The sequence below is a fragment of the Orbicella faveolata genome, unplaced genomic scaffold (assembly GCF_042242905.1).
Source record: "Orbicella faveolata isolate gen_17 unplaced genomic scaffold, um_ofav_v1 contig_1, whole genome shotgun sequence".
Taxonomy (NCBI): domain Eukaryota; kingdom Metazoa; phylum Cnidaria; class Anthozoa; order Scleractinia; family Merulinidae; genus Orbicella; species Orbicella faveolata.
In genome coordinates this window covers 6,913,191-6,934,691 of record NW_028301536.1, presented here as the reverse complement: position 1 = coordinate 6,934,691, position 21,501 = coordinate 6,913,191, and the positions used below count along the sequence as shown (strand labels likewise).

Genomic DNA, 21,501 nt, shown 5'->3' with positions numbered 1-21,501 from the left:
TGAGCATTCAGACGAAAGCTATTGAGCCGCGCTTTTCATGTAGGTCTAACTTTAACATGTGATCCAATAGTGTTAACGGAACGACTAACTCCAACTAATATTAGGAACTTTGAGCGTCGCGCACAAATGACATCACGAACATTTAGCCCCCGGTGTGACTCAGACAAACAAACCATTTCTGCGCTACTTCTATGAAAGCGACGTATGGAACAACGAGCACTTCAGCGCAATACTCAGAAAGTAATTTCACACGCTGATGGCCTCTCTAACTCAAAATGTTAGAGAAAACTCCCAAAATGTACCTTGGAATAATAATAATAATAATAATAATAATAATAATAATAATAATAAACATTACCTACGGCAGCAGTGTCTGCTTTCTAATATTATTTAAGCTAAGCAAGAACCTAGACCACCTATCCTTCCTTTTTTGCCTGATTTTCTGGTTTAGAATACATCGCGCCCATACAAAACCTTCTACCGGACTGTAATTCTTGTCTGAGTCGTGTGGGGGGTCTCTGGTGATGAAATCTATTTTTAGAAACTGTGTGCGACGCTATTGAGTTTTGTAAAAGCAAAACCAAAAGGCACAAAAAATCCATTGAGCCAATCAAAACTCGAAGTAAAGCGCGAGAAAATGCTTGACAATCATTCGCGATTGGTTTTGCTTTAACTTCTTATTGGATGACAAAGTGGCGTGAGTTTCTTAAGCCAATCGCTTGGCGTAGTAATGAGCACGTAATGATTGGCCCCAAGGGAAACAGTGAGTTTTGTTTCCCCGAGACCCTCAATGTTTTTCGAGGCCAAGCCGAGGGGAGCATTGAGGGTCGAGGGGAAAAACACTCCCGTGGGGCAAGTTATTAAAGATGATTCCCAATCTGTACTGCGCAGTCTCAGCACCCTGATGTTTATGAACATTTATAAGGCTCGCTCGATGGAATGCGAATCGATGTTATTCGTTACGAGCCACATACCTTATCTTAGAGGCTTTTCAAATTCTTTTTGGCAAGATTTCCGTATAACCCCATACATTAATCATGCATACAGTTCTTTGTTTAACTAAACAATAGCCGAAACAATAGAACTCCTTTGAGACTTATTGGCTTTCAATAACCTTTAGATTGAACGCAAACGTAAACTGCTTTACAAAACAGCGAATTAGGCCTCTGCGCCAGTTTAAAAATACTTTAAAAATAGTGATTTAGGCCTAGGCAAAGGCGGCTTGCGTTTAGCTATAAAATGTTGTTAAGGTCAGCGAGTATTTTGATTCTGTAAATTGAAGAAAATCCAGTGCAATAAACCATTTCCTTACCTCGGTTGTGTGGTCTCGTATTTGCGAAAAGCCGTAACCTTTCAATTGAGGTTTGTTTGTTTTGTTTTGTTTGTTTTTGTTTTGTTTTTGTTTTTGTTTTTTTTCTCTTGGAGTTGCTCTTGCCTTCAAAAACAATAGAGCGCATACATAATGAATCATTCTGCATGCATGATAAGTGTATGGGGTTATACGGAAAATTTTTCTTTTTACAACAGCTTCATTGATTTTTACAGCTGCGAAGTTGTTTCATCATGTGATATGAGAAAGAACGAAGCATAAAGCTTCGACCGCTTCGCATCCATAATGGCGGTTGTTTTGAAACTTTAAAAATTACTTCATGCAAATAACTACGAAATGTTTACAAAAAAACAAACTCTCGAGAGATTGGAAATCATCTTAAAGTGTTTTGTTATACCTCCAAACTAAAAATAAATAAATAAACAAGCAAATAAATCAATCAATCAATCTTTAAATAAAATAGTTGATTTACTTGACGCCGGCTAACAAACGAATTTGCCGCGGTTTCAAGGTGCACGACCTGCAGCTGATTCACGTGCGAGTCGAAAGTTCAAGTTGTTGTTTCCCTAAGGAGTAGCCGGAGTAAGTAGTCTTGTTCGCCCTACAGAGCCAGTGAGTTTGACTCATGACACGTGACACGTTCTCCTCCAATCAGAAAACGTATTTGAGTTGGGAGGTGTAACAATACAACTTACATAAAGCAAATACCATAACAATTCGATTTAGGGCCGGGTCGCCTGTTGGGAGCTCAAGAGAGGGCGCTTATTTCTTTTTATGACATAAATATTGGAATGGGATTTTGGCATTTAAATAAACAACAGCGGGTAACGTGACTTGCATTGAGAACTGTAACAAGAGGTGCTCGCATAAGTCCAATTCAATATATCTTCGGCAACATTACGTTCAGATGAGAAAGAAGACTACATTATTCACTCGTCCGATCAGTGTTTACTCTGTCAATGTCTTTCATGTCACTTTCGCAATGGTGACTCATTTTGGAATAGGAGCGTGTATTGGAAAAGGACAATTAAAGAGGGTGGGCAGGACGCTTTTTGGAATTGGGGCGCCGAATCGAATCATTACGGTATTAAAAAGGGAGTTAACATGTTCTGTTTTTAATCACCTATTTCGTAAAACACTTCAATGTCAGTAGCAGTGAAAAAATGGCCTCCAGTGAAAAAAACGCATTGTCCAGCTGAATATCCTGAGGGTACAGAGTATGTTGCACCGCACGCTGCATAAGATCCTCCGTTGCTCAAAGCGTTGCTCGATATGTAGATGTCATAATACCCAATACCAGCGCCAAAAGTGGGTCCGTGACTGGAGCAGTCATACATTGCGTATTGTTGATTTTGATACTGGGCCAGCTTGACGGGTTTATTTCCTCTGACGTTGTAAAGCGAGAACAGGAACGCTTTACTGGCAGAAGTATAATTGCAACGAGAACCTGAAATGAAACAAAAGTTTAACACATTCTAAGTATTTCGGCTGAAAGCATGAACAAAAATAAAGAAACCAGTTATAAAGTGACCTTTGGAACAGAAAAGCAATAACAACAAGAACAAAATAAAGCTTCAGCGAGTGGATCAGTTGGCAAAGGCATTTAATTTGCGTTACGCGCGATATAAATGAAACAAATTAGTATAGTTCATCGAATGAATGCGAGTGCGATTAAGGATTTACACTACAAAAGATATTCCAACCCAATAATTTTCAAATATTACCAGCATTGTAACTCCTTAATTGCTCAAGCTTTCATACGATTACTCATTTATGACGTGATTGAGAAAATTGCGAGCGTGCGTTCGTTAATTTGAAATGCAGTGCAAATTAAGAATTGACGAAAAATTGGCCTGCTCTCAGCTACTCACAATGATCATGAAGTAATTTTCTCAGTCATGTAGCAAACGCCTATTGTTATTAATATGCCAACCAGAGAACTATTGGCTGGTGAAACAAAGAATTCTTTCGTTTGACGTTTTGAACATTTAAATAACAAAAACAATGACAGTAAACAAATATCTTCCCATAATAAGTGGATTAATATACCTTCTTGATTCTGAATTCTTTTAAACGCGTGAAATGAGATTGCGACGTTCTGGGTTACAGCCGAAGAGGTGTTTAGTCGAAGCAAGACTGATAAGCAAGAGAGAAGCCTGGAGACTAACAGAAAGAGATCGATTTTCTGGAAGCTTTTGATGGTTTACAACAGGACTGTGGGAAATTCTCCGAACTCAGATTTAGTGGAATATGATTATCTGCGTTTTGCTTCGTCAGCCTGATCATTGATCAACATTGTCTTTTTGGAAGCCTTTGAAATGGGCGCATCTGATTGGCCAACTGCTGTAGTTGGAACACCGGTGGCTCTATACAAAGGAGAAGAACAAATATTGGGTCCTGGCTTTAACCAGTTTTGAAGTGTTTTTTTTTCGTCCCATCAGTGCAAGATATTAAATTACAAAATTAATTTGGAGAGGAAGCCACCTTAGCCTTTGCTGGTTTTTATGCTGGTCCTCTATCCTGGTCGAATTGGAATTTGAAGATGTTGGTCTTTGTGGAGGAAGGAAAACCAGAGAACTCAGAGAAAAACCCTCGAAGCAAGGCGTGAATCAACAACAACTAAACACACATATGGCACCAGGCCGGAATCAAGCCCGGGCCACATTGGTGGGAGGCGAGCACCTCGCCACTGCGCCATCTCTACTTCCCACCTTTATAAGAAGCGTCCGGTCAGTTATTGAAACATGATATACCAGCGGAGGCACTGCCGCTTTAAGACTCTTAAGTTGTGGAGACGATAGTTCTAATGATACTTACTGTTCCAGGACACGTCGGTATATGCACCAAATATGTAGCTCCCGTATTTAATGATTGTCACGGTGGGTCCCTTTCCGTCACAGTTGCTGTGGAATGTCGATGCAGCCGAGCCGTCTGTCTTGGCATGCCAACACCGCACAAATCGACCACGCTCTGAGCTCAGGAGGACTGGGTCTAAGAAGGACAATAACTTCCCCAAGTAGTTGTTGTAATCTAGACCGCCGAGAATGACCGACACACTTAGGCCTGGACAGAGGAAAGAGTATAAAATGGGTATGTTATATGGTTTATTGACCAAACGTGAGGTCAAGATGCCTGGATTTTGGTCAAGATCTTTTTTTGGCGTGTTTATGGACCGAGACGGAGTCGATCGAGGTTAACAGAATGAGGCCAAAGTCCAGCCATCTCGACCGAGCAAGCTTGGCCACTAAAGGACTTGTTACATGGCTTTCGGAGAAATTTTTCTCGAGAGACACAGCGGGTAGTCCTGAGCAGGCAAGATAGCGCCATCTTGCCCACTCGGGTAGCCAATCACAGCGCAGGATTTCGTTCATCTTTCCCACTCACAGGGCAAAGTATTAGAATACAGTACTAAGAAAATACGCGCGCTGATTGGTTAAAAATCGTGTTTCTATAACTCCATGGAAACACAGAACTAGCACGAGCTGTTGACGTAATGATGGCGCGGGCAAAGAGAATTTACATTTTGATAATTAAATTTAACAAGTTGTTTTCCTCTTTTCGCCGCGGTGTTTTCTAAAAGAAATAGAAAACAGGTTCTCAGTGTTTCTATCGAGTTATACAAACACTCGTGAAAGTTTGGGAGAACTCGAAAAAGCCGTGGAAACACTCACCTGCGGCTCGTGTTCCCACAGTATTTCTCGTTCTCAAGTGAAACTGTCATGATCTATCACCAAATTCTCAGAATTGACATTAAAAGGACTGTGTGACTCTCAGTAAGAAGAATTAACATTTTGAACTGAAAGGTAAACAGTGATGTGTTCCTTTTCACTTCGTTCATAAATTAAACGATTGATCAGTTTACGTAACAGCAAACATCTCATGGTTAGATCTCATGGTTCGATCTTGTGACCCAGGAACTTTTTATCTTATATTTTGGTAGCTCAAGGGAGGGTGCTAATTGGAGAGGGGACTCTTATTACGGGCGGTGCGCTTATTTCTTTAGTTTTCTGTTTTTCTTTTTGTACCGGATAAACATGGAAATGTGATTAGGCATTTAAATGGACAGCAACAGGTTAGCATAATCATAACACCATTCGATTGTTTGGACCAAGCCAATGCGTTCAAGGTTACCCTCAGATGAGAAACCGGGCTACATAATTAACTTTTCTAATTAGTCTTTATATTATGTCTTCAATGTTAAGTCACTTTCGTAATGGGCGCGCTTTACGAAAGGCGATGTTTATTGGAAAGAGCGCGCTAAAACAAATTATTGTGGCATTAAAGGAGGGTTTGCATGTCCATTCTCAATCACCTATTTCGTGGAACACTTCGATGTCAGTAGGGGTGAAATGATGGCCACCAGTGAAAAATCCGCAGACACCAGCTAAATAACCCGTTGGAACGGAGTATGTACCGCCGCAATTGGTATGTGATCCTGTGTTGTTCGAAGCGTTGCCCGCTATGTAGATGTCGTGTTCCCCAATATTAGAACCAAAAGTGGGCCCGTAATTGTAACAACCATACATTCCATATTCGTGATTTCGATACTTAGTCAGTTTGACAGGATTATATCCATCTCTGTTGTAAAGCGAGAAGATGAAAGCGTTGTTAGCTGTAGAGTAAACGCAAGAACCTGAAATGAAGACAAGCGGATTGTGACAGTTAAAAATCAAAACAAGAAGAAGCCGCAAAGATAAAAATGCTTTACACAACTGCAGCAGCTGGAAGTGTTTGGAGGACTGAAGTGGGTGGCAAAGATGTTTTGTGAAGTCTTTTATCCTGAGTTGCTCACTTATACTATCTACAGGGATAACGCGAAAAACAATCCGCAAACGTTAATTCAACAAATCAGCTACCACAAACTAACGATCGATCGAAGATATCTTCTCCATTCGGGCCCTTTGAAGGCCTACGTCCGAGGGACTGTTTTGGAAATCCCTGACCCGGTGCGCGTGTTTTGGGAGAAAAAATAGTGCGTGATAAGGGGAATAAGATTTATAATATATAGATTCAGCCAAGCCCAAAAGCGGACCTTTTGATTATAATGTGCTAACCATAAAGGGGAAAGAGGATTTGTTTTTCTTGGATCAGAAACTCAAAAAAATGATCAATTGCGAGTATGTTATTGTTCAGTGTGTGGTTTCATAATTTTTTCCAGTTAAATTTTAACAAACTATGCACAATAAGCGTGGGTAGCGCGGTGGCCTCATGTTTAGTGCTTTCATCCCCGGATCCAGCGGTCCGGGTCCGAGCCCTGGCCGGGGACATTGTGTTGTGTTCTTAGGCAAGACAGTCTACCCTCACAGTGCCTCTCTCCAATCAGATGTATTAATGGAAGCCTGCGAATTTAATGCTAAGGGTTTCTGGGGATAACCCTGTGATGGACTAGCAAGGAGTAGAAATACTCCTAATTGTTTCATGCTACCGAAACCGAGATGATCTCCGGCCTGATGGGTCACTTGGCTCGTATGCAGACTTTACTATACCCAATAAGCGTACCGCACTTTTCCAAGGTTGTAGAAATCACGTACCCACTTTCCAAGAGATGATTGTACAAGGAACATGTCGGAAGAAGTCAACAAAGCGCCAGGGGCTAATTCGCGCCAAAATATTGCCTTTGCACGTACCCCATCCTTCTCCCCCAGAGTAATAACCTGGCTTAGGCCTGCGATCCAATCGAGAGCAGTGCAAACGTGACCTCGATGATATCTAAACCTGAGCCCACCATATGCTCCAGTAATACTGGTCAACATATACCTTATTTTGACAGCTGTCAATTCTCTTGCTATGACACGGATGTCCAATATTAAATATGTACCTGTGGTATAAATGGTGCCACGCTCTTATTTTTCAAGGTATGGACTTGGCGTACGGACGTACGGACAGTCACGTGACAACCAAAAGTTAGATCGATGGGTTACAAAATTTCCTAAGGTATGGGGCTCCGCTCGTGCGTCCCCGACGCGCTGGAGCTGCTCTATTATAGATTCAGACTACCATATAATAATGTCTGATATATACGTACTGTGCCAAGAAACGTCGGTATATCCACCAAATATGTTTTGGCCAGCTCTAATAATAGTCACAGTGGGTCCTTTTCCGTCACAGTTGCTGTGGAATGTGGACGCATCTGAGCCGTCTGTCCTGGCATGCCAGCACCGCACAAAGTAACTCCGGGAAACGCTCGGGAGAACTGGGTCTAAGTAAGTTAACAGCTTCCCCAAGTATTTGCTGTGATCGAGGCTGGCGAGAATTGCAGATGTTGCGAGGCCGCCTGGATACGAGAGACAAAAGGTGAAAGCAGCTATAGTCTTACTACTGGTTTTCCCTTAATTTATGCCATCAAATTAAAAATAAAGATAATAATTTTTCATTTCATTCCAGAATCTGAGATATGAAATATGACTGATTTATATACAAACTTGCTAAGATTTAAGTCTTAACGTTTCTTCACACCTGTGTTAATCGAGAAATATTTTACCCAAATTTGTAGAACTTTGTATGGAGACGCCATATGTACATGTTAGTTTTATCAATGAGGTTATTATGAATATTTATTTCAGAATACAACGACGTCATATAAAAATCGGCAATCTCTCAAACAGTATGTTGAAGTTTACCTAGAACTTCGAGCTTGTCTGTTAATCGTTTTCATGGTGCAGTAATATCGATTTTACCAAAAATATAGCGCGGCCAACTCTAGTCCCAAGCCAATCTCATTCCCAGAGCCCACGTGTCTTTTGGTCAGCGCCAAAACACGGAGCTCTGGAATAATCAATCTTCAGACTCCAAGATTTTAGGAGTCCCGGTTTCACGGCGCATGCGTGCCTTGGTTTACAACATGGAAATCTCGTTCCCAGAGCCCACGTGTCTTTTGGTAAGGCGCTGACCAAAAGACACGTGGGCTCTGGGAACGAGATTACCATGTTTTAAACCAAGGCACGCATGCGCCGTGAAACCGGACAGTTTTTTGTGAAACCAAGTCAAACCATTCAAGGCAAACAACAGGAAATAGTTCAATGAAAGCAATTTTGAAATCACGGTTTTTGCAGTCACGGCAGCGGTGAAGCGAAATCACGAATTAAGATAAGATACAGGTAACCTTCTCCCAGTGTTTAGTTGCTGCTTTGTTGAAAATCACCAACATCAGCTCCGTAATTCATCGTCTGACAGCTATGAAAGTGATGGACTACTGTTTGGCAGGCTGGACTCGCTGTATGATTGTGCTGAATGGGCAAACTGGAAAGAACTGGACAGGAATTTTAAACCTGTTGGCAGACAGGAGAGCTAATGATGGATGAAATCTGTCGCTGTTCTGCTTCGTCACCTTCCTCGTAGTCTACTGCCAGTGAACGCTCGCTTGTGTGACCTGTTACACCAATGATAGCACTTCTTGGCTGATTCGAGGCCTTCAGCTTCTTCACAAGAGCTTTTAGTACCGAATGGTTGATTAACTTTCTTCCGTCTACATCCGATTCCGCTTCCAAGGCCATAAATTTCATGAAGAAGTTGATCTTATTGACACCCATCCTCTGTTTCTTGTACTACACTTCGGATTTCGGATTTTCAGTAATGGTAAGATAAAACGGTCCACTGTTTCGTATTTCTTCTTCTTCACTAAGAAGATCAAAATGAAGGGTGAGCAGATACCACAGAATAAAAAGGAGTGACTTTGGAGTTTGTTCGCCAGGTACACGGTTTTTCCATAGCTGCTCTTCATCTTGAACGGTAAGTGCTTTTGTTGTATTTGGTCGTTTTCCGTGGCATTTATCGCGAAGAGCTCTTACTTTTCCCTCCAGGACCTGTCTGCTGTTGACGAATTCTCGGTCCTTCGCTATGGATATTTTGTTGTCATTTTGTTTGGGCAGCTAACATAACCGTTAGACTGTCCGGCTCATAATCGGAGCCATCGCTTTTACGAATTTCGGCAAAAAATCACGAGAGACATTCGTCCAGTTCTTTAGCTTCGTATTTCACAACAATGTCGTCGTTAGACCCTTGCTTTCTGCCCACGACTTCCAAACATTCATTCACGTCTTAGTAGTTTTGACTGTATTTTCGTTTACTACTTTTCGGCGAGCTTTTGTATTTCCTCCCAGGAAATTTCCGAGAATCTTGCCGCCATTTTTTTGAAAACAAAAGCAAAACGTAATTGTGTTTAGTGTTGTCATGGCAACCTTGTTATACCATCCACCTTTTGCTGTTATACCACTATTACGCGGAAATAGTGATGCTATCAACCAATCAAATCTCCGAAATTTCTCGGCTTGTATTATATGTGACATTCACAGTTAAGGTCATTCCACTGAAATAGAACCTGCACTGAGATTTTTGTGAAACTTTGCTTATTGATTGTTTATATTATAGGAACTTAAATTTTGAAATAAAAATGAGGGGTCCCCATGTTCGTTTAGGAGCAAAAGCACCTTGTTTATACCATGTAAATCCTTATAATAGCACCATGATTGTAGTCACGATTGCTTGCTAAATTCACGTTTCCGACGATTGCTTTTTGTTCTACTCTGAGAATTGGTCCATATTTATTTTACACAGAGAAATTTATTACTCAACAACAACAAAAAAAATGATAGGTCACCATACTCGTTTGCGAGAAAATGACGATTTACCTCTATGGCGAGGTCCAGCTGTAAAGAAAAAGCCGCCATTTTTTAATGCGCGCGCACTAATCACACGTGAAATTATGCGCAGTAGGGATGCGCAATGCAATACTGGTGAATAACCTTAAATGGCGCGGCGGGATCACTACAGTATTGCTTAAAAATGTATATGAACCCTCTTATCTTTTAGCCTCTCCTGCTAAAGGAGCATGTTATAATTGTAGTTACCTATTTCGTAAAACACTTCAATGTCAGTAGGAGTGAAATGATGACCACCAGTGAAAAATCCGCAGCTACCAGCTAAATATCCCGTTGGAACGGAGTATGTATAGCCGCAACGGGCATACGATCCTGTGTTGCTCAAAGCGTTGTTCGATATGTAGATGGCATGATGACCAAAAGTCGGTCCGTAGCTGGAGCAGCTATACATTGCAAGATGATGATTTTCATACTGAGTCAGTTTGACAGGATTATATCCATCTTTGTTGTAAAGCGAGAACAGGAAAACTTTACTGGCTGATAAGTAAGCGCAGGAACCTGAAATGACGACAAGCGAATTGTGACAATTAAAAACAAAAGAAGAGGGGACAAAAATGCTTCAGAACAGAAAAACAACGGCAGCAACAAGAACAAGTATTTGATTACTGAAGTAGACGACAGAGCCTTAGCCTGACTTCCTTACTGACACTGGGGATAACTTGACAAACCATGCGCAGAGAACGTTTATATTTAACACAACAGCAATGACAAAGGAACGAACTAAAATCGATCAAAAGCATGATCTTTCTACAGTATTAAGTGGACCCCATATTAAGCAGACACCCTCTATTAAGTGCATGGGCACCTGCTTGAGTCCCGAAATTTTCTTCCCATATTTACTGTAAAATAAACCTGCATTCAGCGGACACCTCTATTTAGCGGACGCGGACACCAATATTGAGCCACTTCGTTGCAAAAAAACCTCTAACAAGCGGACTCTTCAAGGGCGTTTTACTACTAAAAGTTTGGCTTAGACTTCTTTAACATTACTCAGCGATGTCGTTTTAAAGCTAAGTAGATTATTCCAGATTGATGAATTGACTGACTGGACATTGTACTATAAGCAGTCTTTCATCTGACACTGTGTTACAAAAGGTTTTAATTAACTATTATTGCACTATATTTTAGAACCTGTTTAGAGCGGACACCCTGTATTATTGTAAAGCGGATACTAATGAGTTCACTGTATACAATAACAAGTAGTCTGAACAATTATTCATGAGGACCAGAAAAATAATCAAAAATTATTAGTCAAGGTTGAGCAAATTATCATAATTTGTCAGTGGCGAGCAGATCAATTATTTGCCGAAGCCGAAGGCTCAGGCAAATACACTGACACTGACACATATTTTGCTCTTTTTAAACGGGCTTTCTAAACTAGATCTTTTGGATTTTTACCTTTTTTATGGTATTTTGTTTATTTTTCGCTTTTTCGACATTTTAATGATAACTGACAATAAAGTTGACAGTTACTTGTGATAATACATTGTTCGTGGCTAGTCTCACGCAGCTCGTTTCGTCCCGATAACGTTTTACATTTTCTTAATCGATCAAGCTACATGACATGTTATTAGCGCCCTTAAATTGTGGAGAAAGGGCACTATAGAAATCTATTATTATCATTATCATTATCATCGTTATCGACATCGTCATCGTCAGTATCATAATCATTATCTCTAGAGATCACGTGGTGGGCTCTCGGCCAATGAAAGGGAAGAAAAATACATCTAATGATGATTAGAAATATATACGTACTTTTCCAAGACGTATCGGTATATCCACCAAATATGTATTGGCCAAATTTAATAATGGTCACTGTGGGTCCCTTTCCATCACAGTTGCTGTGGAATGTGGAAGCAGCCGAGCCGTCTGTCTCAGCATGCCAGCACCGCACAAAGTAATTCCGGGATGCACTCGGGAGAGCTGGGTCTAAGTAATTTATCAGCTGCATCAAGTATTTTTCGTGATCGAGGTCGCCAAGAATAACAGATGAACCGAGACCGCCTGGGTACGAGAGACAAGAAGTGAACTGCGGCGTTGATTTTAACAAATCTCGACATAAGAAAGTGACCTTTAAATTACATGAAATACAAAAATAACAACTGAAAAAAAGTGAGGGAACATTTCAATAATACCACAAATACAACAGAAGTTACGGATGAACAGAAATTGAAGAAGATTTAAACAGATGGCGAAATGGGTTTTTGAAAAACTGTTAGGTTGGACAGTTTTCAAAGTTAATCTCGTTTGATTACCACTTTTAATTATAATCCTGGGAGAAGTATTTGTTTGTAATAAAGCTATGACTTCGCCATTTAGATTCATAGAATTAATGTTTTCGCTAACATTTAGTTTCATACTGAGTATTCGGCAAAACTAAATAAAATAGGCTAAACTCAGCCGGGCATACTCCTTCTAAGTTTTGTAATACGATTCCTTAGTAGCAAAACGGTCAGATTTCGAGGTTTTCTGTTCATCCGTTGTCATGGCAATATGTTTTTCACAAGACTAAATGTATTATGTCAAACTTCAATCCAAAAACAACAACTGTGGCAAATATTACATCAACCCAACAAAGAAACATGAATCTGTTACCTATTTCGTAAAACACTTCGATGTCAGTTGGAGTAAAATGACTGTCCCCGGTGAAAAATTCACAGCCAGCAGTTGAATATCCAGGGGGAAAGGAGAAGGTTCCGCCACACTGGGTAGAAGAATTTTGGTTGACCGTAGCGTTGTCCGATATGTAGATATCAGGCCCGTAACCAAAGCTGGGGCCGATATTGTGTTCCTTGTTCATTGCATACTGCTGATTTTGATACTGAGTCAACTTCACAGGATTGTATCCTTTTACATTGTAGAGCGAGAATATGAAAGCTTTACTAGCAGTAGTGTAACCGCCAGAATCTAAAGTGAAAACAGACGTATAAAAATTCTGACAATCAGCTAGCTTACGAATATAGTAGTCCCTCTTTTGCTTAGGCCGTCAAGCTTGACCGTAAATGAACCTCTAAGAAAAAAATGGCAGTGCGAAATCCTGGGGGCCATTTTCTTTTCTCGCTGTTTTCGTTCGCGTCGATCAGGACGGACTTAGCGAAGAGGGACTAGTCGTAGTCTAACAACCTGACTAAAACAAAGACCACACTAAAAGGAATCGCGTTGATAGATTTATTTTTTATCAAAAAAAAAATTGATTCAGAAAAACTGCAATCATAGCGCAACAAAGGTGCAAGTCGAGAAGATTTGATAAGCGTTTCGCGTGATCTAACTGGTAATTCTTGAAAGAATTATAAGATCATATTGGTGTTAGGCGAGAACTTGTCTTCATTGCATAAATGACATCGAATTGTTCTGGCTGTGGAAGAAAACTAATAACAATAACAAGGTCTCGCAATGGTCTAAACGGCCTCAGAAACGAGGTCCGTTCATGAAACTGTCTCATGAATACTTACTTTGCCAAGACAGATCCGTATATCCTCCAAATATGTAGCTGCCGGATTTAATGATAGTCACAGTGGGTCCCTTTCCGTCACAGTTACTGTGAAATGTGGAAGCAGCCGAGCCGTCAGTCTTGGCATGCCAGCACCGTACAAATTCACTGCGGAATGCATCCGGGACCACTGGGTCTAAATACGAAATTAGCTTCCCCAAGTATTTGCTGTAACTGAGGTTCCCAAGAATGGCAGATGCGCCGAGGTCCCCTTAAAATGAAACAAAATTTGTTCTTTTTTGAAGAGACAGAAAATCCACTGAGTATAAAGTTCTTGTTTCTGTAACTAAGCACGCATACTCACGTTTTTTGCAAACTACGGCAGACATGCTTAGAAAATGTTCCGAAATGATAATAAGATCTAACAATTTTGGAAGTTTATAGAAAGTAGTCGGAAATCTGTGCAACATAGTCGAAAATCTAAAGTTTTACTCTATAAAGTATACTGCAATTGATTGTACTGACAGAGGCAGGTTTCTTAAGGAAATTGTAGCGTTTATCCTGAAAAACAGGTTACACGAGGAATTATCAATCAAACCAGAACCAAATACATGTAGCTGGGGAGAAACGTGGGAAAACGCGCGCGAGCGAGTCGCGATCTTAGACCACTTTTGATTGGATGACAGCGTGGCGCGAGCATCGTCAGCCAGTCGTTTATCGTAGTGAAAACATTGGTTGAGGCCACTTTATTTGCTAATATTTATTACCTATTTCGTAGAACACTTCAATGTCAGTGGGAATGAACTTATCCCCCGTGGCCTCAACGAAAAACCGGCAGTCACCAGCTGAATATCCGGGGGGGACGGAGTACGTAGAGCCACATCGGGTATGAGAAGTTTGGTTGCTCAAAGCGTTGTCCGATATGTAGATGTCGTGTTCCCCACTATTAGAACCAAAAGTGGGTCCGTAATTGGAACAACGATACATTCCTTTTTCCTGATTTTGATACTGCGGTCTTAAATTGGGTATGTTTGTTAGATGAAGCTATCCTACCTAATAAAAGCATTTAGAAAACAGTCCTAAGAAAATACGCGCGCTGATTGGTTAAAAATCGTGTTCTATAACTCGAAAAAAACACAGAACTAGCACGAGCTTTTGACGTAATGGTGGCGCGAGCAAAGAGAATTTACATTTTGATAATCAAAGTTAACAAGCTGTTTTCCTTTTTTTCGTGGCGGTGTTTTCCTAAAAGAAATAGAAAACATGTTCTTCGTGTTTCTATCGAGTTATAGAAACACTCGTGAAAGTTTGCGAGAACTCGAAAAAGCTATGGAAATACTCGCCTGCGACTCGTGATCCCACAGCATTTCTCGTTCTCCCAAACTTCCACTCGTTTTTCTATAACTCGATAGAAACACGGTACATGTTTTCTATTTCTTAAATAAACATTGCCTTTAACATTGGTCTAAACTAGGGAACTAATTATGAGACTTAAAAAGGCAGGTCTGAAACAGGGTATGGATTTAACTGTCAGGTCATAAATAGGGTATCTAATTTTTGGTCAGGTCATAAATGAGGCTGTAAAATTCGCAGATTTTGCTCTTAAATAGGGTCAGGGTTTTGAGAAGCGAGTCACACACCCCCACCCAATTGTTCTGGGTGTACCAACCCCGGGCCGTATAGCTAAAAAACTGTCTAAAAGATACTTACTGCTACGCCAGGACACGTCGGTATATGCACCAAATATGTAGCTGCCGGACTTAATGATTGTCACGGTGGGTCCCTTTCCGTCACAGTTGTTGTGGAATATCGATGCAGCCGAGCCGTCTGTCTTGGCATGCCAACACCGCACAAACCAGCTACGTTGTGAGCTCAGGAGGACTGGGTCCAAAAAGGAAATCAGCTTCTCCGTGTAATTTTTGTGATTGAGGTCGCCAAGAATAGTGGATGAACCGAGCCCTCCTGGGTACAAGAGACAAAAGTACTTCAAATACATAAAACAACAAATAAATAAATTAGCAGAATATGGTAAAAAAAGATAAAGTCCACATACGAGCCAAGTGGCCCATAAGGTCGGAGTTATCCCGTTCTCTGTAGCCTGAAGCGACTAGGAATATTTTTACTCTCCCCTGATGGCATGCTAGTCCGGTACCCATTTATACACCTGGATGGAGAGAGGCACTGTCAGGGCTAAGTGTCTTGTCCAAGAACACAGCACAATGTCCACGGCCAGGGCTTGAACCCGGACCGCTAGATCCGGAAACGAGCACACTAACCATGAGGCCACCGCGAATGTGACCCACCCAGAATTCGAAGGCCTTGTTTTTGTATGAGACAAAAATAAATCTTGATCTTTTGCTTAACCCCGCATGGCCGACTTAAAAAAAAAAGTTATCCCAAGATTACAAAGCCAGGACAGAAGAGTTTGTTAATTAATTTATACCATCATTGCAAAAATGACAAGCGTAAAACTCACGGAATCTTGTGCAGTATTTTCCATTTCCAAAATATGTTGGTTTGCACGAGCATGTGTAGGACCCCGCAGTATTGTTACAATCGGCATTGATGTCACACTCATGTGACCCTTCGGCACATTGGTCAGCATCTGCAAAACAAAGAGGTGAGAAGAGCAATAGGTGACTTGTGGACAAAGACTTTTTGTGGACGAGGGGTTCGTTTATTAATTTACACCATCATTGCAAATACGACAAGAGTAAAACTCACGGAAACTTGCGCAGTGTTTTCCGTTTCCAAAATATGTTGGTTTGCACGAGCATGTGTAGGACCCCGCAGTATTGTTACAGTCAGCATTTACGTCACACTCATGTGACCCTTCGGCACATTCGTCAACATCTGCAAAACAAAGAGGTAAGAAGCGCAATACGTGACTTGTGGACGAAGATTTTCAACGATAATCCGAAGGGGTTAACGGAATCTTTACGGTTTTCTCACGAAGTTTGCCGAAGATTCTCAGATTAGGACGACTCTTGCTAACTTTCCTAATCACTCGCTTTCTAATCGAAATCATGAAAGTTTGCGCATCTTGAAAAGTGTAGCTTAAATTTTTCAAGTTTCTCGTTTGTCACTCATGTTAATCTTCTCCATCCTTAAGCGTCCTTGTTTCTTTATGATTTATTATCGTCTCTTTGGTATTTTTCTATCCTAGTAAACTACCATTTTCACTGAGGTTTTCTTTAATTTAAAGGAGTTGATGTTTCCGAGTTGATGTTTCTACCTTGAAAAAATTTCTAGCTTGAAAATTTCCTTATAATACTCACTTTGGAGGGTGGTTGGTTGCATCTTTGATATGCCTTAATGTGACTGCCCGATGCGGTTAGCGAGTTCATATGCGCCAAGACATCATTTGGCGGTGTGACTGCGCGATGCGGTTCCAGTCAAAGACCCACATTTCACCCTTGCTCACCATAGAGTCTCCATTAGCTCAGTGTTTAGAGCATCCGACTAGATCACGGAGGGTCGTGGGTTCAAATCCCATCTGGAACCCGGAATTTTTTTCTGAGTTAATGTTTCTACCTTGAAAAAATTTCTACCTTGAAAATTTCCTTATAATACTGAGATTTTGTACGTAGTCAAAATAGCTCAAAATACCGTATTTGAGCTCCGCTAAGACCCTTTAACACTCGTTTTCCTGTTGCACTTTGCTATAACCCTTTCTTAGTGTAAACCCTCTGACGCGGCGTAGTTAGTTTGTTTTGTACAACTAGTACAAAGATCAATAAACGATTGGTAATCGAGTGATTGCTAGTTAGTGCTGTAATTCGAGTAAAGTAATAAGTTACAACACAAGATATGAGATTCTGAGACCACTGTTCAACAACAAAAACAGCAGCAACAACAACGACAACAACTAATATATAGCAATCAAGTTTCATCGGTTTGATTTGAAAGTGGAATATTGCTTATATCTATTGTCACTGAAAAGCCCCATCAGGGGAGTGTCAATGAACTATTGTTTTTGTTATTGTTAGATGAAAGCAAGATGACACGAATTTTGCTAATTTAATATTAACATAATGATTTGCAGTGGTCATAGGTTCGCCGATGGCTTGTAACGGACATAATTGTTTAAAAGTCCGAACGATATTTTCTATTTTTCTATAAAATTCATTTATTAGAAAATAGAGTATTTAATGCAATACATAAGAAAGCGAGATTGATCTTCAATGGGCCACGTTCGATATATCAATATTCTAACATCGATCCGAGGTTTTTGGGTCAAAACTGCAAGTTTTTTAAGTTTCTTTTGTCTCTCAATTCCCAAAAGAGACTCGGAAACAAAGAAAACAACGCCAAATACAGAAGTTTGTTCTCAAAGCCTAGCAGCCATGTCAGAATATTGAAATATCGAACGTGGCCTATTCTGCTTAGATTCGCAAATAGGACAGAGTCTGTTAACCCTTGGAATTTGATCATTCCTACTAATTTATTTGAAAAAGGCCGAGTTCCAGAGCACTAGGCTAATGTGAACGTTAACATGTAGTCATGTTATACTTACCGACGCAACCTTTTCCATTTCGGTAAATAAACCCAGTGCTGTTGCATAAGCAGTGATAAGAACCAATGGTGTTCTGACACGTGGCACTGACGTGACAGACAGAAATTGAGGAATTGCATTCGTCCATGTCTGGAGATGGGACAGCAAATAAAGTTATCTTTTCTAATGTTTTAAACTGAATAGAATCAGATAACACCCCTGGTTTTGGAGTTTCATAGTAACTTAATTTTTAAGGTAAATACTTCAAATGTCCCTAGTTAAAGGAAATACGTCACGGTTTGAACATCTGGAAGGTTTAGCCTAAATAAGAGAGAGAGAATAAAACTAACAAAACGTAAATAAGAATGAAAGACGAAGTAGAAAAAATGGAAGTGCCACATCCTCTGAGACAAAGATATTTGGGGTAGCTCATGCACATAGTGTTGTCCATTTTGCTCTGAATTTCGTCAGTGTACTATTTTTAAAAGCAATTGTACGTTCACAAAGGATCTTTTCATTGAGTAACAAGCTGAAAATTTCAAAGCTGGGAGAGGCTTCGTTTAACCACGAAAGGTAGATGTGGTATTTTGCAATAATAACAGAATGGTTAAGGGCTTGAAAAAGATTTGATTCTGGTTTATAACCATATAAAATATCTGTCGCATTTAAAGCGACAGTTTCCGATCGCTTTTCGTTCCACCAGGCGATCACCATTTGCCAAAAAGTTTGAGTTCTGAGTCATCCATATAGGAGGTGAAGTAAATTTTCGTAGGTGTGGCTACAACAATTTTGCACTGTTAGTGCGTTGTAAAATCTGCAAGATATGTTTTAACGACAAAAGTCCATTACGAATTCTGGTTTTGATTTGTTGCTGGACACACTTGTACAACTTTAGTCAGTTCGTTATCGGCATCTGGTATTGCTCTTTCAAAAGAACTGCATTATGTCAGATACCATCTAAACTGAGGTTGTTGCTTTTAAAAAAAACAGAACTGTTTATCTTTATCAAAAGTTAATGGCATAATTTGAGGTACGAAATCTAAAAATTGGAAAATAGCCAACCTTGGAATCAAATTTTCCTTGACTCTAGCGCTGTAAATTGACGATTTCTCTTTGTTAAATATTGCAAAGAAATCTACGTATATGACGTCACAAATCTCTGAGGGGGAGGGGGGGGGGGGGGTTCACCTGCCAACGAAAAACTTGTAACTGACAAGACCATTTTTCCTAAACAGAAAGCCACATATAATGTCCTTGTTTTTCTGCAAAAGCTCTGGGTAACTGGACACTTCAAAACAGCGACACAAAAATGAAAATTTTAAGGGTAAAGTTACCTTCGGTTTTCATATCACAGTATGCAAGTGCAACCTTGTCTGGTATAATGGAATAAAACCAATAGGTTCCACTGACTGCTTGTCCTTCTTCACTCGCCTTGATTTCATGGCACGATTCAGCAGGCAGTTCAGGGATTGAGCCCAGTGGGACTGGAAAGCAAATATCATTAATCCATGATATTCATAAGGTGTGCTAAAGCTCCCATGTGATTCTTGAATCATAAGATGTTAACTATATATCGACATCGTTTCATGCTCGGTTTAAAACATAGAGGGCAAAAGAATTATTGCATTTTGATCCGTTTACTCCAAGGATTCCCAGAAATTATACACGACAACCATAAGATTCTAAAGTTTAACTGCAGACCTACAAAAATTTCCGAAGATGACCCGAAGAATTCCGACTATTTCCGAAGGTGATGTCAAGTTGTGAAGATGTAAAGACTTTCCAACATTCATCCGAAGTGTCCGATAATTTCGATCGTTATTGTATATATTTTCTATCATGATAATTTTGCTATTCGCAGTAACAACAAAATGCTGTGCCTCTTTTTCTGAATTGAGAAGCGGAAAAAAATCCCTAAACTGGGTTAGGAAGGAACTTGATAAAGCTATGAATAGTTACCTCTGCCTACGTCTCGTTCAAAGTAATATCTGTCAGGGTCTGCAACAAAATCTTCAGGTCTTGCTTCCTTGGTGCGATTGTTCAATTCACACAACTCTTTGGAAATAAAGTAGTTGAAACTTTGGCACCTTAAGTCAAGGCGACACTCCTTAAGACAAACATAAGAAGGCTTTGTCATCTGTTTGAAGATGTGTCGCTGTAACATCATGCCAAGCTGGGAAGCTTCTTTATTTTGTTTGCTACATTGCTCTGTCTCCACTTTACAAAACAGTTGCGACATACCGAACACGGCTGCCAGGTAAAATACCTTTTTGACAAAAGCCATTTCGCTCGACTCCCTGACAAGACAATCCTTAAAATCAAGTAATAGTAAAATAACTGTGAGTGTACCATGATAAGTTGAACACATTTGGTAATTTAGCGCGTCATATTCTTTTTTTAACCTACATGTAATCAATACGCTACAAGAAACTTATTTTTTGAAACTTTAAATTTACCCAACAAAAGTAGCACGTGGAGACGTTCCCTGGAGCTTGTCAACAAGAGTAATCACCTTCGAGAATCCGTTTATAATACAATGTATATAATATATTTCCCCTTCCCATGGAAAACAACAGCCTTAAATGGTTATTTTTATTGCTTTTCTACATCCTTTCTTTTCGTTTTCTTGGTTTTTATAGTTGAGTCAATTTTAGATAAGTTTAAAAAGGTCCTTGCACTAAAATATCTCAATAAGCTCTCCTGATTTACTGACAACTCTGCAATTGCAAGTCGCGAAAAGAAACTCGCGTTCGGACGGTCAAATGTGAGTAGCGAACAACTGGTGAGCTGAAAGCGCGAGGTTTAACAGATGAGGCGATTACATGCCGAATTGCAATGTTCACCTGCACAGAAAAGATAATGGTATTGAAAGTGAAAAATCGTACATAAATTTACATGGGGTTTATCTATTACCTGACTGTCCGCACGATCACAATCAAATTAAATTAACTCAATAGTCTTTTATCATTAACTTTCTGCAACGCATGTGTTGGGTTGAAAAATCTCCAGCGCCTCTCTGACTCAGGGAAGGGAGGGAGGCAAAATTAATACAAGCTGATTATTTCCTGGAGTCTTTGAGAAAAGACTGTGCAAATGGTAATACGTGTTGCTCATCCTAATCTCTGTAGAGAGACAGGAGATTATTCAAAGTAGCAGATTCAGGGCGAGGTCCAGGGTGTGCAGTTATTGTAAACCAAATTAATTAAGGAAATGGCTTCCTTTTAGTTTTGTTTACAAATAGCTTTGATTTCTTTTTTGTGCCGACTTGTTAAATTTCGGAAATAATGGTGGTGGGGGAAGTTTTCAGTAAATATCGAAACTGAATGTAATGCTGGTACTCCGGAAAAAGGGCAGGTTTATTGAGTACTATTGACGCCAGTATTTCGACTTATAACATAAGTCTTTTCTCAAGGCCAGGGCTATGATTGAAAGAAAATACTTAAACATTTCCTTACATAAGTTATATGGAAGGACTGATGAAGGCTTAAGCATTAGCCGAAACGTCTGTTGAAAAATATCAAGATCATCATCATCATTTTATTTCTTAATAAAATCTACTTTTTACAGTTGGACTGGCCCGCGGATAGCT

The 21,501-nt window shown here is 40.0% G+C and overlaps 1 protein-coding gene and 1 pseudogene across 1 annotated transcript; both read right to left on the bottom strand.

The window, feature by feature from the left end:
- Window positions 1-8,445: 8,445 nt before the first annotated feature.
- On the bottom strand, window positions 8,446-9,455 carry LOC149117889 (uncharacterized; annotated as a pseudogene).
- Window positions 9,456-9,543: 88 nt separating this feature from the next.
- On the bottom strand, window positions 9,544-20,197 carry LOC110042323 (uncharacterized). Its single transcript, XM_089276468.1, has 10 exons — window positions 19,872-20,197; window positions 19,247-19,396; window positions 17,934-18,062; window positions 15,894-16,022; window positions 15,124-15,379; window positions 14,185-14,432; window positions 13,440-13,688; window positions 12,583-12,894; window positions 11,743-11,991; window positions 9,544-10,485 (listed from the first exon to the last, which is right to left on the bottom strand). The coding sequence occupies exons 1-10, from the start codon at window positions 20,194-20,196 to the stop codon at window positions 10,148-10,150; spliced, it is 2,385 nt and encodes a 794-aa protein (XP_089132594.1). The 5' UTR covers window position 20,197; the 3' UTR covers window positions 9,544-10,147.
- Between the last annotated feature and the right edge of the window lie 1,304 nt (window positions 20,198-21,501).

Coding starts and splice junctions, on each gene's coding strand:
- LOC110042323 (XM_089276468.1), bottom strand. CDS start 20,196: ATGGCTTTTGTCAAAAAGGTATTTTACCTGGCAGCCGTGTTCGGTATG. Junction 15,380..15,893: donor AAAATACTGCACAAGATTCC/GTGAGTTTTACG, acceptor TCTTGTACCCAG/GAGGGCTCGGTTCATCCACT. Junction 12,895..13,439: donor TACGGATCTGTCTTGGCAAA/GTAAGTATTCAT, acceptor TTTTCACTTTAG/ATTCTGGCGGTTACACTACT.